General features: G+C 42.0%; 1 protein-coding gene across 1 annotated transcript in view; it reads right to left on the bottom strand.

Moving 5' to 3' along the window:
* LOC139556340 (inositol-trisphosphate 3-kinase A-like) overlaps window positions 1-22,021 on the bottom strand; it is a 48,649-nt gene that overhangs the window by 7,550 nt on the left and 19,078 nt on the right. The window contains exons 3-6 of the mRNA XM_071370190.1: window positions 4,843-4,942; window positions 4,239-4,452; window positions 2,839-3,043; window positions 36-137 (exon numbers count right to left, since the gene is read on the bottom strand). Coding sequence (XP_071226291.1) covers window positions 36-137; window positions 2,839-3,043; window positions 4,239-4,452; window positions 4,843-4,942 — 621 coding nt within the window. The remainder of the gene's footprint in view (window positions 1-35; window positions 138-2,838; window positions 3,044-4,238; window positions 4,453-4,842; window positions 4,943-22,021) is intronic.

A 22,021-nucleotide genomic window follows, 5' to 3' on the forward strand; every position in this document is an offset into this window, starting at 1 on the left:
GAAAGAATCACAGAGACACATGCACACACACTCACCAGGATGTTCTGGTTTCCTTTGACAAAGTCGTTGAATGCCTCTGTCACTTGATCCATGCTCCTGGTCTTTTTAAAGTCTCTGTTTACCGTCCCATCTTCCTTCTGCACAGACGAAGGGAAACAAAGGCAGATATTTTTAGAGTCCAGCAGGATGGGGCCTCCAACAATTACATGATGTCTGAGGTCCCCCGTATACATGTGACACACACTGCTAGCTTGATACAAAGGCCTCCGTCATTCAAGGGGAGGCTAAAGAGCTTCAGAAGTCAGACCCATACCGTGGCATCAGCACGCTTCGGTTAGGCTGGCGGCTAGCGAAAGTCAGCTAAGCAAACCGAACGAGTGTGCTCGCATACTCCCTTAAAAGAATAAGAGGCAATAGTTTGTTCATTTTGAGAAGCCGTAGCCAGTATACGCTTCCTCAAAATAGTCCGAATTCATCTAAGATAACTAAAGAAATCGTTCATTAATTTTGACGTTTTTGCCGAGGAGATCTTATTTTATATACATTTTATATCTACTGTAACTGAGATGTTTGGTTCAGTATTTCTAACTGAAGAAATGTGCATGAAAACGAGTCATCTCTCGTTAAATGACAACAAAGACTTTATTGAAGAATCCCTACTGTTGACCAATCACCGATGAAGGGGCATAGACTTCGGCTACCGACTTCGGCTTGCCTCCAGAAAAATAATTGTCTGCCCGAACAGCCGAAAAAAAACTCACCGAAGTCTAAAACGTCACAAAATGTCATCATAATATACTGTATGCACAAACTCATCCAAACAGTTTCGGCTGGGAAGCATGCGGACTCCTTTATTCCTACTACTCAGTACTATACTATTATGCATAGCCATTTCTTTAAGCAGCAAAACCCTGCTGAAAGAGGAGACTAAAACAGGAAAATGGCCCAACGTTTTGCATCATCTAAGACAGGAGGACGTGTCTCCACACACTTAATGTGCTCATATTGTAACTCTACCACAGCACTGTGCTCTACTGTCTCCGTAGAAATGCAGGCAAATAATAATATGGGCATTGAGCTGGGGCCCAACAGACACAACAGCAGCTGTGTGCTCTCTTAAAACTCACAGAACCTTTTGATTCTACACACAGTCTCCGAGGGCAACCCCTGGTGTCATGACAACAGAGAGAGCCATCAAAGCTCTGCGGGCCGTGGCCATCTATGGACATGGCTGGAGTCGGGAAAGAGAGACAGAGGAGTGGAAACTCCGGACAGCCCTGTTGCTGCCACTGCTCCCTACGCTGCCAGTCCAGTCTGAACTATTCATCCTGCACATCTGTCTTAAGCCCTCCAGAGTCAAATATCAGGGCCTCATTAGAGGAGACAGATTCTGGAAGATGGTGTTACGGCCAAACATAGCCAGGATTTCTCCCTCTTGGCTTTAGGAGGAATTAGACCCATGTCATCTAATTGTCTTGGAAGAATATGTTGCAGATATGCTCTTTTTGTTGTTGCACCCAGCTTTCTCCGAATAGGATTATTAGTGTGCTTAGCTTTACTAAGGCAGAATCACATGATCAGGCTGTCTGTCAGTCAGTCTGTCTGTCTGTGTGCTGCTGCATTGAATCTATTAGTTTCAGCTTGAAGGAGACTGATGGTGTGTAGGAGCAAATGGGACATGTCAGCAACTGAAGTTACTGTCAGTAGAGGTGTCACAAGCAGGCCCTATGTGTGACAAAAACACGCAACACACTCTATACACACTGACACCAAATAGAGGATATTCCTTCCTGTTGGCCCTGGCAACCCTCAGTATGAAGAATGCTATTAAGGGGCGACTGCAGGGTATGTCTGTACACAAACCAAGCAGGACCATCACAGTCAGCCCTTCTAAGTGGAATTACACTCTCAATTTCACATTATTACTGTTTTAATTATTATAATATCAACTAGTAACTACTGAGTGTACAGACTGACAGATGGAGTATTTGGTCACCTTTTGTCACGGCCGTTGGAAGGAGGAGACCAAGGTGCAGCATGGTATGCGTACATTCTTATTTATTTTAACGAATGAACACTGAACAAACTAACAAAACGAACCGTGAAGCTATATGGATAGTGCAGACAGGCAACTAAACATAGAACAAGAACCCGCAAACACCAAAGGGAAAATTGCTACCTAAATATGATCCCCAATCAGAGACAACGATAAACAGCTGCCTCTGATTGGGAACCATATCAGGCCACCATAGACATACAAAACACCTAGACCTACAATAACCCTTGACATACAAAAACCCTAGACAATACAAAAACTAACGTACCCACCCTAGTCACACCCTGACCTAACCAAAATATAAAGAAAACAGAGATATCTCAGGTCAGGGCGTGACACCTTTCTTATAGTGTTTACTTCTTCAAATAATGGACTGTTAAATTAGTTTTACAGAGTATGACTTTATGTCACAATGCATCACTCCACGGCAGGGATAGGCAACTAGATTCAGCCAAGGGACCATTTTTGTCAGAGTGGATGGTCGGGGGGCCGGAACATAATTATAATAATTTGTACTCTGCTAAATTTACCACAACTAAGCCCAAATGTTGTAGGTTTTTTTAAAACTTTGATTACATTGAGACACGCTCATATACGTCTCTTTTTTAAAAATCCATGGCAATAGCTGGGAACAGATTTCCTTGATTAAACAGATTTATTTTTTGCTGAAATCCTGGTGATTTTATAGTCATTTTTGACCCCCCCCCCCCAAAAAAAAACACTCCTGTTGCCGACCCCTGCTCTACCGTATATCCCAGTGCATGATCCGTCCCGTGGCTTACCTTGATGCCCTCGATGCGGAAGCCCAGGGTAGCGGTGGAGCTGATGGTCTCTCTCCACTGCATGTAGCGGGGCTTGCTGACCGCCTGCTGCTCCTGCTCCTCTGGGGTGGGTGCCAGGGGTTCCACCTCCACCATCTTCTGGTACATGTCCTTCCTCAGACTGGAATTCTTACGGGCCTTGGTCAACTCCTCCTCCAGGTACGTCCTTTGGTGGATAGAGAAGCTACATCTGTTTGGTACTGACTTTGTTGAATGAGATTTTATGTTGTAACCAGTCCAGCAATCAAATTAATTTCCTTTTATGAGCCAATATAAAGGATAATTTGACTCTACTTCTTAGAATACAATCATTGTACAATATATTGTGCAAACATTGTGCAATACAATAATGATCATTCAGATCTTGTTTGACAAAGCCGTTGAGTGATCATGCCCCAGGGGACAACATGTGAATGAAGAAGAGAATCTGTTTTCTTTCACATAACAATTATACTGTAGAATTATTATTGCAGTGAAGACAGGAGGAGGGATTTCCTTCTCTTCAGTTCATCCCTGAATAAGGGATTGTCTTAACCTTTCCTAGATTCAAATTCTCCTTCTCATTCTTCCTGCAGTAGCCAGCTACATCAAGAACAGGCCAGGCGTTAGTCTGTTAGCACTGCACCAAATTGTTGTGTTTGGAGGGGCTGGTTTATCATTTCCTAACATCCCGGCCATTCCAGAGAAGGCTCACACAACCAAAGTTGTGCTAGAGAGGAAAGGAGATGAGAGTAGAGGGATATAGCAGGGAGAGTGATGAAGGCCACCGGTCAACAAAGCTATTCGTCACAGCGGTAGAGTACAGGATACTGTAGCAAAACAGGCCTGACCTGTTAGCACCCAGTTCAAAGTCTCCAATATTTCACTGGTCAGTAATAACTTTGCAAAGTGTCTCGGTATACCCATATCTGGTATACATCTGATGTAAACGTAACAAGGGAGATTTTGACAACTGTAACACGTACAGTATGTGGAGTTCGGCAGCCCAATAATGAACCCAAAGGAATGGAAGTTGTTTCCCAATACTTTCCCCACAGGCTGATTTAACTCATGGTGTGTCTGAGAAGGGCCAGCTGGCTACAGTACATCTCTCCTCTCTAGAGGAGTGTGATGGTCACTCTTAGACCTTACGCCTAATGGATGTCTGCCTGATTGAATATTGGACCTTACCCTAACCTGTCAAAATGGAACAAAGAGGTCTGAGAGCTACAATGATGTCCAACAATGATCTAAGGTCTATTTTCATTCACCCCCAAAAAGTTTAGATTAGGATATCCAGAGGGTAAACTGAGATATGTGCCTATGTGTAACTTCAACACAGAGATGCACCTGCCTATAAAGGTCCGTCAACCCACACTCACCTGACACCCATCTTGCAGTCCATGACGCAGGGCAGGTCGAACTCAGAGAGCAGATCATCCATCTGGTTGTACTTCTCCCCGTCCTTCTCCACGTCTCCGTGGTAGGCCGGTACGTAGGGACGCAGCACGTCTTTCATCAGCCAATCCAAGCAGCGCTGCTCACAGTCACAGTGCTTCTTCAGGATACGCCCGTTAGCCCCTGCCTTGAAACTGCCTGAGAGGAACCAAAACATGCAATAAAAACATTAGAGGATGTTCAGTGTTCACAGTAGGCCTGCTTTACTTTGTTTTGTCCTGTTGCTAAAGAAAAGGTCGTATCTGATTCTGAATGGACCATTCCATTTCAGATAGCCTAGCTACAGTATATACAAATAGGATGAAACTCTTAGTTATGCCCTAGTACTGAGCCTTTGAATATATGATTTGCAAGTATATCCCAACACTTAGCCTGAGACTAGATTTGAATTCCAAACACACTGGCCAATGGCCACTGTATCGTATCCAATCCAGCCAGGAGAAGGAGAGCGGAACACAGAACACACATTCCTTCCATAGCCTTATCCCAGAATCCCCGCATTCCAGAGGCAGCGTTGTCAAGGCCTACCTGCATGACCCGCCAGCTGGATCCAAGGGTACTTCTTCTTGAAAGACATGACGAATGGAGACCAGTGGACAATGTTCTTGATCTTCTTCCATGACTTGTGCTGTATGGATGACAAACAGAGGACGCTTCGAGTAAACCTACTGTGCGCTGTGTTCCTCGCACAATCCTCGTCTGTTTTCATTACAAGCACTGTAGTATTACAAGAGAAAAAAACACAGAACAATGCTCTGTTGTGTGTGGACGGCATTGTTACTTTATTACATTTAGAATACAGCCCACCACACATTAACATTTGACTCCTTTTGTTGTCATTCATTGATGTAGTTGAGTGTATTACTTAGCAGTTGATGATTCAAACAGGGATTTCTCTCACAGAAGACAGTCACAGAGTCAGGCACACATCTTAACCAATATTAGCATACACCACAGAATTATTACAGACCACAGGAAACAACAACAAAAAGTAGAAACAACAACAAAAAACATAATTTGCATACATAAGACATCCAGTGTCTCTCCACGTGACTGCTGAGGAGAAGAATCTGCAATTGTTTACACTAGAGTACAAATGCTTTCCCATATGAAATAAATTAAATTATTTGTGGCTATAGGAAAACGTGATAATACCAGTTATTTCAGTATAACTCAGAAAATGGTATAATATACTTCCTCCAACCCAACTCATAATAACAGTCTGAAGTCAGTATTCAGCTCATTGATTGGGGATAAGAGCTTATTTAGTTGCTCTTGCTGCTTTAACACAAAACAAATGCTGGGTTAAAAACAACCCAATTTGGGTTCTTTGGTAACCCAGTGCTGGGTAAATATTGGACAGGACACACACTGGGTTATTTTGACCCAGCCAGTTGGGTTGCGTGAATAACCCAACATGTTGGGTTGTTGGGATTACGCAAACATGGGTTCATTTAATCATCAATTGGGTAGTTGGGTAGTTATTTTCATGCTGCTGGGTTGATCTAGCAGCTGGGTCTTTTTTAATGTAATCCTCAGGTTATTTTCAGGAGGAGTGGCTTATTGGAGGCGTGGATTTCAGATAGATCTTATTGGCCACCTGTGAGAGTCATGTTAAGTTTACAGTTGAAATGTTCCTTAATTTTTTTGGTGCATTTTACACATTATTCTAGAATATAAAAATTATTTATTACATATTATAATAAGGTGGTATCTATCCCAACAATGGGATTTCCATTGGCTTTTAGGGAACTGTAAGCCTCTTTGAAGCTACAAAAATCTAAATGTTTAACCTTAACATGTGTACAGATAAACAGCAATGACATTTACTCTCACGGGTGGCTAAAAGTAACTATATGAAAGCCACGACCCTACTAAACTACTCATCCAGTCTCCTGATCTGACTCGCTGGGTCATATCTCAATAACCCAGCACCAATAACCCAGCATCAACAACCCAAACCTACTCTTTTTGAAGAAAACAACCCAACTAAGTGACCAATGCCTGCAACCCAGCAGTCGGGTCATCCAGACAACCCAATATTGTTTAGAGTGTACACATACTGAGCACCTATTCATGCAGAAACACCTCCAGATGGTCAGATTCACACACCAGTCCAGTGCTGCCGATGGTTAGCTAACTGTGCTTGGCAATCTAGTACCCATCGATTTGGGACACTTTTCAACGGAGAGCCTATCACCTCAGAGAAAAGGTGTTAGGTGTCTGCTGCTATCAAATCATTAGGATGGTATCAATCTAACTAAGGTCATATGATCAGAGCCATGGTTAACTTCCTTTAGGAGTCTGAAAATATATGGCATGGGCATTCAAATCCTCAGAAAGTTCTACAGCTGCACCATTGAGAGCATCTTGACTGGCTGCATCACCGCTTGGTATGGCAACTGCTTGGCATCCGACCGCAAGGCGCTACAGAGGGTAGTGCATACGGCCTAGTTCATCACTGGGGCTAAGCTCCTTGCCACCCAGGACCTCCGTACCAGGCTGTGTCAGAGGAAGGCCCTAAAAATTGTCAAAGACTCCAGCGACCCAAGTCATAGACTGTTCTCTCAGATACCGCACGGCAAGCGGCAAGTCTGGAACCAACAGGAATCTGAACAGCTTCTACCCCCAAGCAATGAGACTGCTAAACAGTTTAAATAGTTAACCAAATAGCTACCCGGACTATCTGCATTGACCCTTTTCGCAGTAACTTTTTTGACTCATCACATAAGCTGCTGCAACTGTTTACTATCAGTTACTTTATTCTACCTCAATTACCTCTTACCCCTGCACATCAACTCGGTACTGGTACTCCAAGTATATTGCCAAGTTATTGTTACTAATTATCTTTTTATTATTATGTGTTTTACTTTTCTATTATTTCTCTATTTTCTTTCTCTCTGCAATGTTGGGAAGGACCCGTAAGTAAGCATTTCACTGTTAGTCTACACCTGCTGTTTACCAAGCATGTGACAAATACAATTTGATTTTGATTTAATGGCAGAGTGTGTTTTTGGGTTCCAGCCTAGTCGCTGTGCTCTGCTGATGGTTACACTGTGTTATTTCCTCACTGGACGTCCCGGAGAGAGCTCTCTTTAATTTTCCGTCTTGGCATGGCCAGTGCATTCTTCACTCCGCTAGCTGCTCTCCACCATGGATGTGGGGTTTCCCTTAGCCACCAACTAACCACAGCACTCTGGTCTCTCTCGCCACAAGCACCAGAGCCAGCAGGGTAATATCGTTGTTCCAAGCCTGGGAGTTCAGTGCCTCCCTCACACACACAAACACACAACAGCAAGGACAAATGCACAAACAAGAGACGTTCTGGCAAACAGAAGTCAGTCACAAGAAGCCCCTTCTCTCTCAGAGAGACGTTTAAGAGGCATTCTTAAGAGTCAGTTCCATTAAAATGTACTTAATCAGAAGTTAGATACAGTATATTCTTGGCTATATATTTTCTCTCAGCTGACTTTGAAAAAACAATGACAAAGCAACTTCCCATACATGGAAGAATATATATCTAGATGTAATTATAAGGTATAGGGCTATCTTTGGCCAGTGGACTTCTGTTTTCAGTAACACGGTAGATTAAGTTACATTCAGACGCTCATAAAAGGCACTGGAGTTCCTCTCAGTGCTGGCTTGGTTTCTCATCACGAGACTGTGCTGCTGTGCTCCAGCGGTGGGGGGAGTCACTCAACTTGCTCTTCACACTACAGTGGGTGTGAGAGAGTATCAGACATACATGTAAGTGCGTGAAAACACACAGAGCTCTTTCTCTATCTATCTATCTATCTATCTATCTATCTATCTATCTATCTATCTATCTATCTATCTATCTATCTATCTATCTATCTATCTATCTATCTATCTCTCTCTCTCACACGCACACACACACACACCACTCGTCTTTCAGGTGGTGGAAACTGACTGATCTTGGGGTCAGCGGCAGAGAGGAGGCACTCAGGGGACAGGCAGGGCCCAGCCATCACATATAGGCCTGAGTGTGAGCTTTCCCCTTAGACCTGTTAATGTGTTTTTTAGATAGGCCACGATCATAACAGTAACACAGCCACACCCTCACAGGACAAACACTAGAAATACAGCACACACAAACACAGGCCTACAACAATACATACATCAACGACACACTTAGATGACCACATGCTTTAATGCTTTCCTGACGTTACTCGGTCTAAAAAAGTAAGCAGTTCAAGTTTAATGATGCAGTAATAACATCACACGCATTCCCACAGAGGACACACACCAGATATACTCATAAATGCAGTAGTTTAGTTCCACGAAATGAGTGCCTTTTGCGTCCCTTTGATATTTTAAGTAGAAATTCTGCACTAATATTGCATTTTAAAAGCCTGTTATATTCAATGAAGTGTCCTTTAATATAGACCACATGGAAAATTCAATAAATCAGATTGTGTACATGAATAAAGACTTGCTAAAGTGCCGAAATGCAGCATTTAGCAATGGTGAAGAGTACTTAAGTAAAAATACTTAAGTAAGTACTACTTAAGTACTTAAGTACTACTTAAGCTACTAGCTAGTAGTCAGCTAGCCACTGCTAGCGGTCATCAGCTAACCTTTAGCCAGGACAACTCCTGCCAGTCTGTACAGCGTGTTTCAACCCAGATCTTATCGGACTTTTGCTAGCCTGCTAGCCCCCAGCCCACTAGCTGTCTGAATCGACGTGTCTCCAGCCCGTCCAGCTACTCATTGGACCCTATGATCACTCGGCTACGCATGCCTCTCCCTAATGTCAATATGCCTTGTCCATTGCTGTTTTGGTTAGTGATTATTGTCTTATTTCACTGTAGAGCCTCCAGCCCTGCTCAATATGCCTTACCTAACCCTTAAGTTCCACCTCCCACACATGCAGTGACATCACCTGGTTTAATTGATGTCTCTAGAGACAATGCCTCTCTCATCATCACTCAATGCCTAGGTTTACCTCAACTGTTTTCACATCCTATCATACCTTTGTCTGTACATTATGCATGGAATCTATTCTACCGTGCCCAGAAACCAGCTCCTTTTACTCTCTGTCCCGAATGTACTAGACGACCAGTTCTTATAGCCCTTAGCCGTACCCTTATCCTACTCCTCCTCTGCTCCTCTGGTGATGTAGAGGTTAATCCAGGCCCTGCAGTGCCTAGCTCCACTCCCATTCCTCAGGCCCTCTCATTTATTGACTTCTCTAACCGTAAAGGCCTTGGTTTCATGCATGTTAACATTAGAAGCCTCCTCCCTAAGTTTGTTTTATTCACTGCTTTAACACACTCTGCCAACCCGGATGTCCTGGCTGTGTCTGAATCCTGGCTTAGGAAGGCACCAAAAACCCTGAAATGTCCATCCATAACTATAACATTTTCTGACAAGATAGAACTGCCAAAGGGGGCGGAATTGCAATCTACTGCAGAGATAGCCCGCAGAGTTCTGTCTTACTATCCAGGTCTGTGCCCAAACAAATTGAGCTTCTACTTTTAAAAATCCACCTTTCCAAAAACAAGTCTCTCACCGTTGCTGCTTGCTATAGACCACCTTCTGCCCCCAGCTGTGCCCTGGACACCATATGTGAATTGATTGCCCCCAATCTATCTTCAGAGCTCGTGCTGTTAGGTGACCTAAACTGGGACATGCTTAACACCCCGGCCATCCTACAATCTAAGTTTGATGCCCTCAATCTCACACAAATGATCAATGAACCTACCAGGTACAACCCCAAATCCGTAAACACGGGCACCCTCATAGATGTCATCCTAACTAACCTGCCCTCCAAATACACCTCTGCTGTCTTCAACCAGAATCTCAGTGATTACTGCCTCATTGCTTGCTTCCGAAATGGGTTTGCGGTCAAACGACCACCCCTCATCACTGTCAAACGCTCCGTAAAACACTTCAGCGAGCAGGCCTTTCTATTCGACCTTGCCCAGGTATCCTGGAAGGAAATTTACCTCATTCCGTCAGTAGAAGATGCCTGGTTATTCTTTAAAAGTGCTTTCCTCACAATCTTAAATAAGCATGCCCCATTCAAAAAATGTAGAACCAGGAACAGATATAGCCCGAGGTTCACTCCAGACCTGACTGCCCTTGACCAGCACAAAAACATCCTGTGGCGTACGGCATTAGCATCAAATAGCCCCCGCGATATGCAACTTTTCAGGGAAGTTAGGAACCAATATACACAGGCAGTTAGGAAAGCAAAGGCAAGCTTTTTCAAACAGAAATTTGCATCCTGCAGCACAAACTCCAAAAGGTTCTGGGACACTGTAGTCCATGGAGAATAAGAGCACCTCCTCCCAGCTGCCCACTGCACTGAGGCTAGGAAACATTGTCACCACTGATAAATCCACAATAATTGAGATTTTCAATAAGCATTTTTCTACGGCTGGCCATGCTTTCCACCTGGCCACCCCTACCCTGGTCAACAGCCCTGCACTCCCCACAGCAACTTGCCCAAGCCTCTCCCATTTCTCCTTCACCCAAATCCAGATAACTGATGTTCTGAAAGAGCGGCAAAATCTGGACCCCTACAAATCAGCAGGGCTAGACAATCTGGACCCTCTCTTCCTAAAATGATCTGCTGAAATTGTTGCAACCCCTATTACTAGCCTGTTCAAACTCTCTTTTGTATCGTCTGAGACCCTAAAAGATTGAAAACCTGCAGCGGTCATCCCCCTCTTCAAAGGTGGAGACACTCTAGACCCACACTGCTACAGACCTATATCTATCCTACCCTGCCATTCTAAGGTCTTCGAAAGCCAAGTTAACAAACAGATCACCGACCATTTCGAATCCCACCGTACCTTCTCTGCTATGCAATCTGGTTTCCGAGCTGGTCATGGGTGCACCTCAGCCACGCTCAAGGTCCTAAACAATATCATAAACGCCATCGATAAGAGACAATACTGTGCAGCTGTATTCATCGACCTGGCCAAGGCTTTCGACTCTGTCAATCACCACATTCTTATCGGCAGACTCAATAGCCTTGGTTTCTCAAATGACTGCCTCGCCTGGTTCACCAACTACTTCTTAGATAGAGTTCAGTGTGTCAAATCGGAGGGCCTGTTGTCCGGACCTCTGGCAATCTCTATGGGGATGTCACAGGGTTCAATTCAAGGTCATCTATAAGTCTTTGCTAGGTAAAGCCCCGCCTTATCTCAGCTCACTGGTCACCATAGCAGCACCCACCCGTAGCACGCGCTCCAGCAGGTATATTTCACTGGTCATCCCCAAAGCCAATTCCTTATTTGGCCGCCTTTCCTTACAGTTCTCTACTGCCAATGACTGGAACGAATTGCAAAAATGAAGCTGAAGCTGGAGACCCATATCTCCCTCACTAACTTTAAGCACCAGCTTTAAGCACCAGCTGTCAGAGCAGCTCACAGATCACTGCACCTGCACATAGCCCATCCAACTACCTCATCCCCATATTGTTCTTTTTTTTCTTCTCCTTTGCACCCAGTATCTCTACTTGCACATTCATCTTCTGCACATCTATCACTCCAGTGTTTAATTGCTAAATTGTAATTATTTCGCCACTATGGCCTATTTAATACCTCCCTTATCTTACCTCATTTGCACACACTGTATATAAACGTTTTCTCTATTGTGTTATTGACTGTATGTTTGTTTATTCCATGTGTAACTCTGTGTTGTTGTTTGTGTCGCACTGCTTTGCTTTATCTTGGCCAGGTCACAGTTGTAAATGAGAACATGTTCTCAACTAGCCTACCTGGTTAAATAAAGGTGAAATAAATAAAATACAAAAATAAAGTGGTTGTTTTTACTTTACTATTTTATTTTTGACAACTTGTACTTTTACTTCACTACATTCTTAAAGAAAATAATGTACTTTTTACTCCATACATTTTCCCTGACACCCAAAAGTACTTGTTACATGTTGAATGCTAAGCAGGACTGGAAAATGGTCCAATACATGCACTTATCAAGAGAACATCCCTGGTCATCTCTACTGCCTCTGATCTGGTTGACTCACTAAACACAAATACTTTGTTTGTAAATGATGTCTGAGTTTTGGAGTGTGCCCGTGTCTATTCGTATTTTTTTTTTTAAGAAAATGGTGCTGTCTGGTTTGCTTAATATAAGGAATTTGAAATGGTTTATACTTTTACTTTTGATACTTAAGTACATTTTATCAATTACATTTACTTTTAATACTTAAGTATATTTAAAACCAAATACTTTTAGACTTTTACTCAAGTAGTATTTTACTGTGTGACTTTCACTTTTACTTGAGTCATTTTCTATTAACGTATCTTTACCTTTACTCAAGTATGACAATTGGGTACTTTTTCTACCACTGTCATTTTGACATGTCCCTCAGTGTACCTACCCTCTGTGACTTCTAGGAAGATTTTAACCCACTTAACCCCAAAATGTTTTCACCATCATTGTAAAGCCCTCATCGTTATTTTGTTGCTTTGACAAAGTCATTTCTGAAGATTATTATTTAGTTAATGTGATTAGTGATTCATCTACGTCTGCCCCTCATTTTAAGGACACCCTATGACCTGAAACTATTCATTTTTTTTATTCAAAAGAGACATTCAACATGTAATAGTGAAATCATAGCGTAAAAGCAGGTGAGCTGGTTCTACTCGTTTTGGCTATTTTCTGGTGTTTTGTGGTGGAAAACTGAGCAGATCGAGTATAATACGTCAACCCTGTTACCCACAGATTTAAATAGCTTTTGTGAAGCTTGCATTCAATTGCCTCTCCCTGTTGCACACAACAAGCTTCCATTCCCCCTGTCACAAGGAGATTTATGGCCGATTTAAGATGAAATCATCAACCCTGTTACTGTCAACCCTGTTACTTTATTTGGCACTTAATATCCACTTACTATAGGAATTTTGTTTTATTTAACCTTGAGATTGGAAAACATGTTGTTGTTTTTGCCTAACTTTTAATGACATCATAAAAAAAAAGTGAAATCAACAACACAAAAATTACCAACTTACACATCTCAAAGGACACCGAATTGGTGGAACGACCCAGTACATGTACATCTGAGCAGAGGAGGCTGGTGGGAGGCACTATAGGAGATTTGGCTCATTGTAATGGCTGGAATGGAATAAACGGAACGCTATCAAACACATCAAATATATGGAAACCACATGTTTAACTTCGTTCCACTAATTCCATTCCAGCCATTACAATGAGCCCGTCCTCCTATAGCTCCTCCCACCAGCCTCCTCTGCATCCGACGTATAATAGCATTTTTTGATGCTACTCCATCCATAGTGAGAAAGTAGCTAAGTAGTGAGCACAATATAATTGCTCCACCTAGTTCTGTTCAAAATAAATCTCTTAGAAATCCTCAAACCCCATCCATCACTAGTGTTGGAACATTGTGAATAGATTCTCCCTTTGAGTTAACGGTTTAAAAGAGAAGGTATCTCTGTGTTCTGTGATATTTCTGTGCATTCAGATGAAAGCAGAGTGAGTTGCTCATCTGAGTCTCTCACAGCTCAGCTCAGGCACTGGGGTTCTGGTCTGTATCAAAGTTGCTGATGGGAAACAAAACCGGCCAGCCATGGTGGTTTGGGTTGTGGTTGGGGGTGCTTAAAAAGACATTACTAACACAGACTGACAGGTACTGGGCCACTGCACTGAGCCGACATGGAGGGGTGCAGGAGAAGACGACCGACAGTACCCCTCACAGACAGGAGAGACGGATCAAAACAGCTCAGTGTTAGAAGGAAGCAGAGAGGAGCCATGGAGACGCACTGGAGACTGGGGAAACAGACGATGCAGGAAGAGTCTGTGAGACAGGAACTGACTGGAGACTGGGAAACAGACGATGCAGGAAGAGTCAGTGAGACAGGAACTGACTGGAGACTGGGGAAACAGACGATGCAGGAAGAGTCAGTGAGACAGGAACTGACTGGAGACTGGGGAAACAGACGATGCAGGAAGAGTCTGTGAGACAGGAACTGACTGGAGACTGGGGAAACAGACGATGCAGGAAGAGTCAGTGAGACAGGAACTGACTGGAGACTGGGGAAACAGACGATGCAGGAAGAGTCAGTGAGACAGGAACTGACTGGAGACTGGGGAAACAGACGATGCAGGAAGAGTCTGTGAGACAGGAACTGACTGGAGACTGGGGAAACAGACGATGCAGGAAGAGTCAGTGAGACAGGAACTGACTGGAGACTGGGGAAACAGACGATGCAGGAAGAGTCTGTGAGACAGGAACTGACTGGAGACTGGGGAAACAGACGATGCAGGAAGAGTCTGTGAGACAGGAACTGACTGGAGACTGGGGAAACAGACGATGCAGGAAGAGTCTGTGAGACAGGAACTGACTGGAGACTGGGGAAACAGACGATGCAGGAAGAGTCTGTGAGACAGGAACTGACTGGAGCGACTCTGGTATGGAGGGATGGAAAAGGGTGGAGGGAGGATGTCAGGTCAAGATGACCGCATGTGTGGTCAAAAGTATTCATGGAAGTTTGTGACAGAAAAATGTTATGCATTTATTAATTCAATATTATCCATGCTGAATAAGATACAAACAGTATATAAGCATTGCAGTCATAACCTAATTCCTCATATCTAAAAGCACTTTACATATGTCACTGAATTCCTTTCATGACCTCTGACCACCCATCAGAACTTACAAAACATGATAACTTTTTTATCAGGATAGAGATAAGACCCATACAGAACACAGAACTAGTTTTGGTTTAATAAACGAGAGTAGCACCTTCATACTGCTATAAAATAAAGCAACAGGCAAGTGTTTCCCATATATTAATTGGGGGACATCGCTGCTAAATTGTTGCCACCGCTACAAAAAAATATATTGTAATTTTTCTTCAATATATATTTCTGCCCCTGCTATCCTTGCCACCACTGCTGAAAAAAATCATAGTGGAAACACTGAACAGGCACTTCAGTATAAACTGATGTCTAAAGCCAGCAAGTTGCTGTTACAGTACCTGCAGCTCTCTGAGGAAGAAGAGGATAGATGCTGAGACAACATCCAGCACAGGGACAACCAGGCTCCACATGTGAAAGACAAAAGACGACATGGTGATAGATGAATGGATGGATGCTGCACTCTGTCTCTCCACTTTCCTCTCTCAAGGATCAGACAAGCTGCTGGCTATAATCTGAGGCTTCACAGGGGCAGGACAATAGGGCTTATGGCTCATTTGTTTCACAAAGCCACCTTAGAAAAACAAAAGGCCATGCAAATGAGTTGGTATGACTTTGAGAGTGAGGACTTGAGAGGCAGGCGACCCAGCGTCCGTAGACATGGCCTTGCCTGCCTGTAGTCAGGTCTGAATCTATGTGCCTTCCGCGTCCATGCAAATCACCTGTTCCTTAAACACACAAATCACAAACATGTGGGCAATGCATAGACAGCAGACTGCTCAGATAGTGACATGTAAGACACACATCAGGACTAGGGTTGAATGGAGGGAACACGGTTACCAAGATTTACCAGGATTTAACGCCCAAAACCACTCCCTTTTCCTGGGATAAATAACTGCGAGAAACCAGTCAATTCGAATAAATTATTTATTTGAACAGCATGGCGTGAAATGGAACTGTTAAATTATATGCAATGTCTAAATCTGGCTTCTCTACGGCCTCTGCATGATGAATCATCAACGCTCAGGGTGTGAACAGACAGCCCATCTCAGTATGGAGCGCATGTAGATTTCATCATGGTAACTTTTATTCTTGTGACAGGTAGGCTTGCATTTTCTGAAGCATAGTCTATGCTACAGCCTATCACTCGAATATCATTGCTTTAAATCAGTGCATGCGCAAGCAGTCTCTAGCAGTCTTTTTCTCTCTCCATCAACTCCATTCAAATTGCATTCAAAATAGGTCATCCTGTTCTACATTGATATATAGCTCTATATATAGATGTCCTAGCCTACCTCTTTCAGGTAACACATTCAATGCAGCATTAGCCTAATTATTTGCTAATTAATGATGGGTTATGCATAATACGTTTCTAATTTATATCCTCTGTCTCTTGCACACGCACACACTATGCTTACTGGCCTCTCTCCTTAAAAAACGCTCCTTAGCTCTTGGAGCCTCATGCAGGAAAAGCTAGACTAGAATAGCTTACTGCACATAATTTTTTTTTGCATTTCTTATTCCAATAGACTATTTGAAGAGGGACGCAAGCTCTTTTTTGATGAATGTTAAATACAGAAGCCAATAGAACTCAGGGGTAGTGTGATAGAAAAGCGAACGCGCGATGGCAGTAAGCTATAACCATTCAATCTTCGTGAAGAGAAGTGAAAGCCTTCTGCATCTAATTATAGTCCTATATTATTCAAGGATGTCGTTAGAATGATGAAGATAAGGACAACAAAACGTATTTAAGTGTTGAAAGCGAGGAAGGAATGAAGCAACAATAGAGAAAGAGGTAGGCTAATAACATCAGGGGAAATATTATGAAAAGTGTACACGCATCAGCCTGCTAATTATACAAATAGGCCCTATTATATATCAAAAATCAAATTAGCTAGCCTATACTTGCAACTTTGTAGGTCGCATGTGCTGCACCATAATCGCATGTTCTCTTCTGCTGTATCATGGTTTGAACAATGTTTGTAATTCCACACCATATAATACAGTATAATACAATACAATACAGTAATACAGTTTACACTCAAAAAGATTAGCCTACTGGAGCTAGTATAGTTTATTTAGCCAAGAGAGTAAATAGCTAGCTACATCTATGGGCTTTTATGTTTTTCTGTCGTGCGTAATGTGCAGTAGCCTATATCATATATGTATTGGATAACGGCACAATAATTTGGACGTTTTTGGGCTACGGCTCATAAAATGTATTTAATGTAGGGCTCATAAAATGTCTTTAATGTAGGGCTCATAAAATGTCTTTAATGTAGGGCTCATAAAATGTCTTTAATGTAGGGCTCATAAAATGTCTTTAATGTAGGGCTCATAAAATATATTTAATGTATGGTTCATCAGGCTCAGGTAGCATCAGGCTTGAATTTTCGATCAAAGCTCTAATCAAATCCAGCCGTAGGCCTATTTAAATGCATTATAATGTTTTTGAATGAGACTTCCGGTTTTGGCAGGAAAGACTGGGTTACCCGGGAGAAAAGTGATTTATTCTCAGTATGGAACATTTGTAAAATACTGGGAAAATATTCAACCCTAATCAGGACACAGTGGGACGAACAGACGGACCGACACTCAACAGCACACAGTTAACATACTAAATCCCAGCTCTGTCTGAGAAGGAATGATTGAGGGCGGGGGTGGACTAATATGGAGTTTCAGTGTATTTAGGCTATACTTGGTAAACACTTGGTAGTACAAGAGTAGTGTTATCACTGTTTATTTTTATATCCAGATTGTAACTGCCACTAAATCCATAAAACACACAGTGGTTTACTTTTAGAATCAAGATTCAGTGTGTGACTATTGGCTAACTAAAGTACTAGAATATACCACGTGTACAAAACATGCTCTTTCCATGACATAGACTGACCAGGTGAATCCAGGTGAAAGCTATGATCCCTTATTGATGTCCTTGATAAATCCACTTCAATCAGTGTAGATGAAGGGCAGGAGACAGGTTAAAGAAGGGTTTTTAAGCATTGAAACAATTGGGAAATGGATTTCTTATTTGTGCCATTCAGAGTGTGAATGGGCAAGACAAAAGATTTAAGTGCCTTTGAATGGGGTATGGGAGTAGGTACCTGGCACACCGATTTGAGTGTGTCAAGAACTGCAATGCTGCTGGGTTTTTCACACTCAACAGTTTCCCGTGTGTATCAAGAATGGTCCACCACAGGACATCCAGCCAACTTTACACAACTGTGTAAAGTGGAGTTACAGCCTTATTATAAAATGGATTAAATAGTATTTTTCCCTCATCAATCTACACACAAAGCCCCATATTGACAAAGCAAAAACAGGTTTTTAGAAATGTTTGTAAATTTACATAAATATTCAGACCCTTTACTCAGTACCTTGTTGAAGCACCTTTGGCAGCGAATAAAGCCTCAAGTCTTCTTGGGTATGACGCTACAAGCTTGGCACACCTGTATTTGGGAAGTTTCTCCCATTCTTCTCTGCAGATCCTCTCAAGCTCTGTCAGGTTGGATGGGGAGCATCGTGCACAGCTATTTTCAGGTTCTCTCCAGAGATGTTCGATCAGGTTCAAGTCCGGGCTCTGGCTGGGCCACTCAAGGACATTCATCCCTATCATCCCCTGGTAGGGATGGTGCCAGGTTTCCTCTAGACTTGACGCTTGGCATTCAGGCCAAAGAGTTCAATCTTGGTTTCATCAGACCAGAGAATCTTGTTTCTCATGGTCTGAGAGTCCTTTACGTGTCTTTTGGCAAACTCCAAGTGGGCTATCATGTGCCTTTTACTGAGAAGTGGCTTCGGTCTGGCCACTCCACCATAATGGCCTGATTGGTGGAGTTCTGCAGAGATGGTTGTCCTTCGGGAAGGTTCTCCCATCTCCACAGAGGAACTCTGGAGCTCTGTCAGAGTGACCATCGGGTTCTTGTTCACCTCCCAGACCAAGGCCCTTCTCCCACAATTGCTCAATTTAGAATATTCTTGGTGGTTCCAAACTTCTTCCATTTAAGAATGATGGAGGCCACTGTGTTCTTAGGGAACTTCAATGTTGCAGACATGTTTTGGTACCCTTCCCCAGATCTGTGCCTCGACACAATCCTGTCTCAGAGATCTATGGACAATTCCTTCGACCTCATGGCTTGGTTTTTGCTCTCACATGCACTGTCAACTGTAGAACCTTATATAGACAGGCGTGTGGCTTTCCAAATCATGTCCAATCAATTGAATTTCCCACAGGTGGACTCCAATCAAGTTGTAGAAACTTCTCAAGGATGATCAATGGAAACATGTACCTGAGCTCAATTTCGAGTCTCATAGCAAAGGGTCTGTATACTTATGTAAATAAGATATTTCTGTTATTTGTAATACATTTGCAAAAATGTCTAAAAACCTGTTTTCACTTTGTCATTATGGGGTTTTGTGTATAGATTGATGAGGACATTTTTTTACTTAATCCATTTTAGAAAAAGGCTGTAACGTAATAAATGTGACAAAAGTCAAGGGGTCTGAATACTTTCCGAATGCACTGTAGGTTATTTACATAAGCTCATTTCCTGAGGATTCTCTGGGGCTGTGTTCAGAGAGGATCTGAGGTCACTCCAGTGGTGTGACGTATTTGGGGTGATTTGTCCCAGTGAGACTTCCTTTTCCTGTATTCCTGGGATGATGGATTCCCCCAGCTCTGCTGCTCCTCTCTGGACTCAATAATTCTCTCCACTTCCATCAAAGTTAGGAAGCACATAATATACCTGTCATTATTCCTACTCAGCAGCCATGCCAAGCACTGGAGAGATGTGTTTCGAGGGAAAAACTGACAGTACTATCCATTCAAGTGAAATCTAGTCATTGTTTACTTTCTAGTAACATAATCCTTGATGGAATACTTATAGCTGTTACCTATGCAGTTGTATAGTATTTGTCGTGCATAATGAACCATTGTGTTCACACATAGACATTAAAGGCCACTCTGTCATTGGCAGAGCTGAAAATGGTCAGGTACTTGCATCCAGACTCAGAGACAGATTTGCATGACTATACTATTGAGGAGTTGTTTCTGCTGTATCCATCAGTTTCAATTAGGTTATTGAGGCTGTTTTACATATGCAAGTTAGTCTACTAAATTCTACAGAGGTTGAATAGATTTGTTAAGTTAAAGACAAAAGGTCATACCAGGCCAAACACCAGGTATTGAGATGAGTTGAGACTACGTCATTGGGTATCTATGACAATTGTGGCCATTGGCCATAATCAAACTAACTTAGTTCAATATTGAGGTTATAACTCTCTTAAGCATTTATTCTCCAGATTTTCTCAACCTGCTTTGTGCTCTTAAAAATCTGAAATGTTACACACATCATTGCCATCCAGATCTTGGCTCCAGGTGATGTGTTTTGAATGATTTGATGAGCCCAAGTTTGTCTGTACCTGTTTGTGGCAATTATGATGACAGTAGCATATACAGCACATACAGTGCCTTCAGAAAGTATTCACACTCGTTGACTTTTTCCACATGTTGTTGTGTTAAAATGGAGGAGCCCTTTCCTGCAGTCAAATGGGTGGAATGTTATAAACTTGACTTTTTTATTGTTATATAGTACCAGTCAAAAGTTTGGATACACCTACTCATTCAAGGGTTTTTCTTTTTTGCCTAGAGTGTGCAAAGCTGTCATCAAAGCAAAGGGTGGCTATTTTGAAGAATCTCAAATATAAAATATATTTTGATTTGTTTAACACTTTTTTGGTTACTACATGATTCCATATGTGTTATTTCATAGTGTTGATGTCTTCACCATTATTCTACAATGTAGAATTTTTTTTTAAATAGAGAAAAACCTTGGAATGAGTAGGTGTGTCCAAACTTTTGACTGTTACTGTATGTGTAAAGCCTCTGAGAATATGATGTCAATTCTTCCAAGCTTTAGTCTTCCCTTAGCAGCATCACAACAGTAACCATTTAGAGGGCAATCAGACAGGAAGACAGACAGACCTAGTCCTGGAGGACAAGGGGTCCTCAATTACATTCAGCAGTGGGCCGATTCTTCTTTGAGCGGATGGTCGGAGGGCCGACACATAGTTTAAAATAATTTGTACACTGCAAATTGACTGCAACAATCCCAATCAGATATAGTATTTCACAAAAACAAAATAATTTCAAACCTTGATTACATTAGTAGACGATCACATATGCCACTATATCTATGCGTAGCAATACTTGATCAGGTGTGTCCAAACTTTTGACTGGTACTGTATATATAATTTCACAATTCATACACTTTATTATTTTTTTAACAGCAGAATATCTGTTGTTTCTATGTCAAACGATTTTGTTATATTTCAGTCTTCTATGATGTATATAAAGTGTAATATTGGGAAGCCAACTCAAAATTGAATACATTTCAACACTATATCTGACATGGTCAGGTGTCTTTTTTTCTTTAAGCCCATAACCATGTCTGTGAAATGTATACTTTGGTTTCAAAGTACATTTGTTTAAGACAACCAAGAAACACACTGTGTGACCATGATTTAGCCCACTGCAGTAAAAGGTTAAATTTAGATTTTTTTTGTCACTGGCCTACACATAATACCCCATAATGTCAAAGTTGAATTATGTTTTTTCAAATTCAAAATTTGAATAACATTTTTACAAATCAATTAAAAATGAAAGCTGAAATGTCTTCAGTCAATAAGTATTTAATGGCTGTAATAGGATAAAACTGAGGAAGGATCAAAAACATGGCAGTTACTCCACAATACTAACCTATTGTAATTGACAGAGTGAAAAGAAGGAAGCCTGTACAGAATAAAAATATTCCAAAACATGCATCCTGTTTGCAATAAGACACAAAGTAAAACTGCAAAAAATTTGGCAAAATAATGACCTTGAATACAAAGTGTTATGTTTGGGGAAAATACAAGACAACACATCACTGAGAACCACTCTTCATATCTTCAAGCATGGTGGTGGCTGCATCATTTTATGGGTATGCTTGTCATTGGTAAGGACTTGGGAGTTTTTTATAATAAAAATAAACGGAATAGAGCAAAACACAGGCAAAATTCTAGAGGA

Source organism: Salvelinus alpinus, chromosome 27 (assembly GCF_045679555.1).
Source record: "Salvelinus alpinus chromosome 27, SLU_Salpinus.1, whole genome shotgun sequence".
Taxonomy (NCBI): Eukaryota; Metazoa; Chordata; class Actinopteri; order Salmoniformes; family Salmonidae; genus Salvelinus; species Salvelinus alpinus.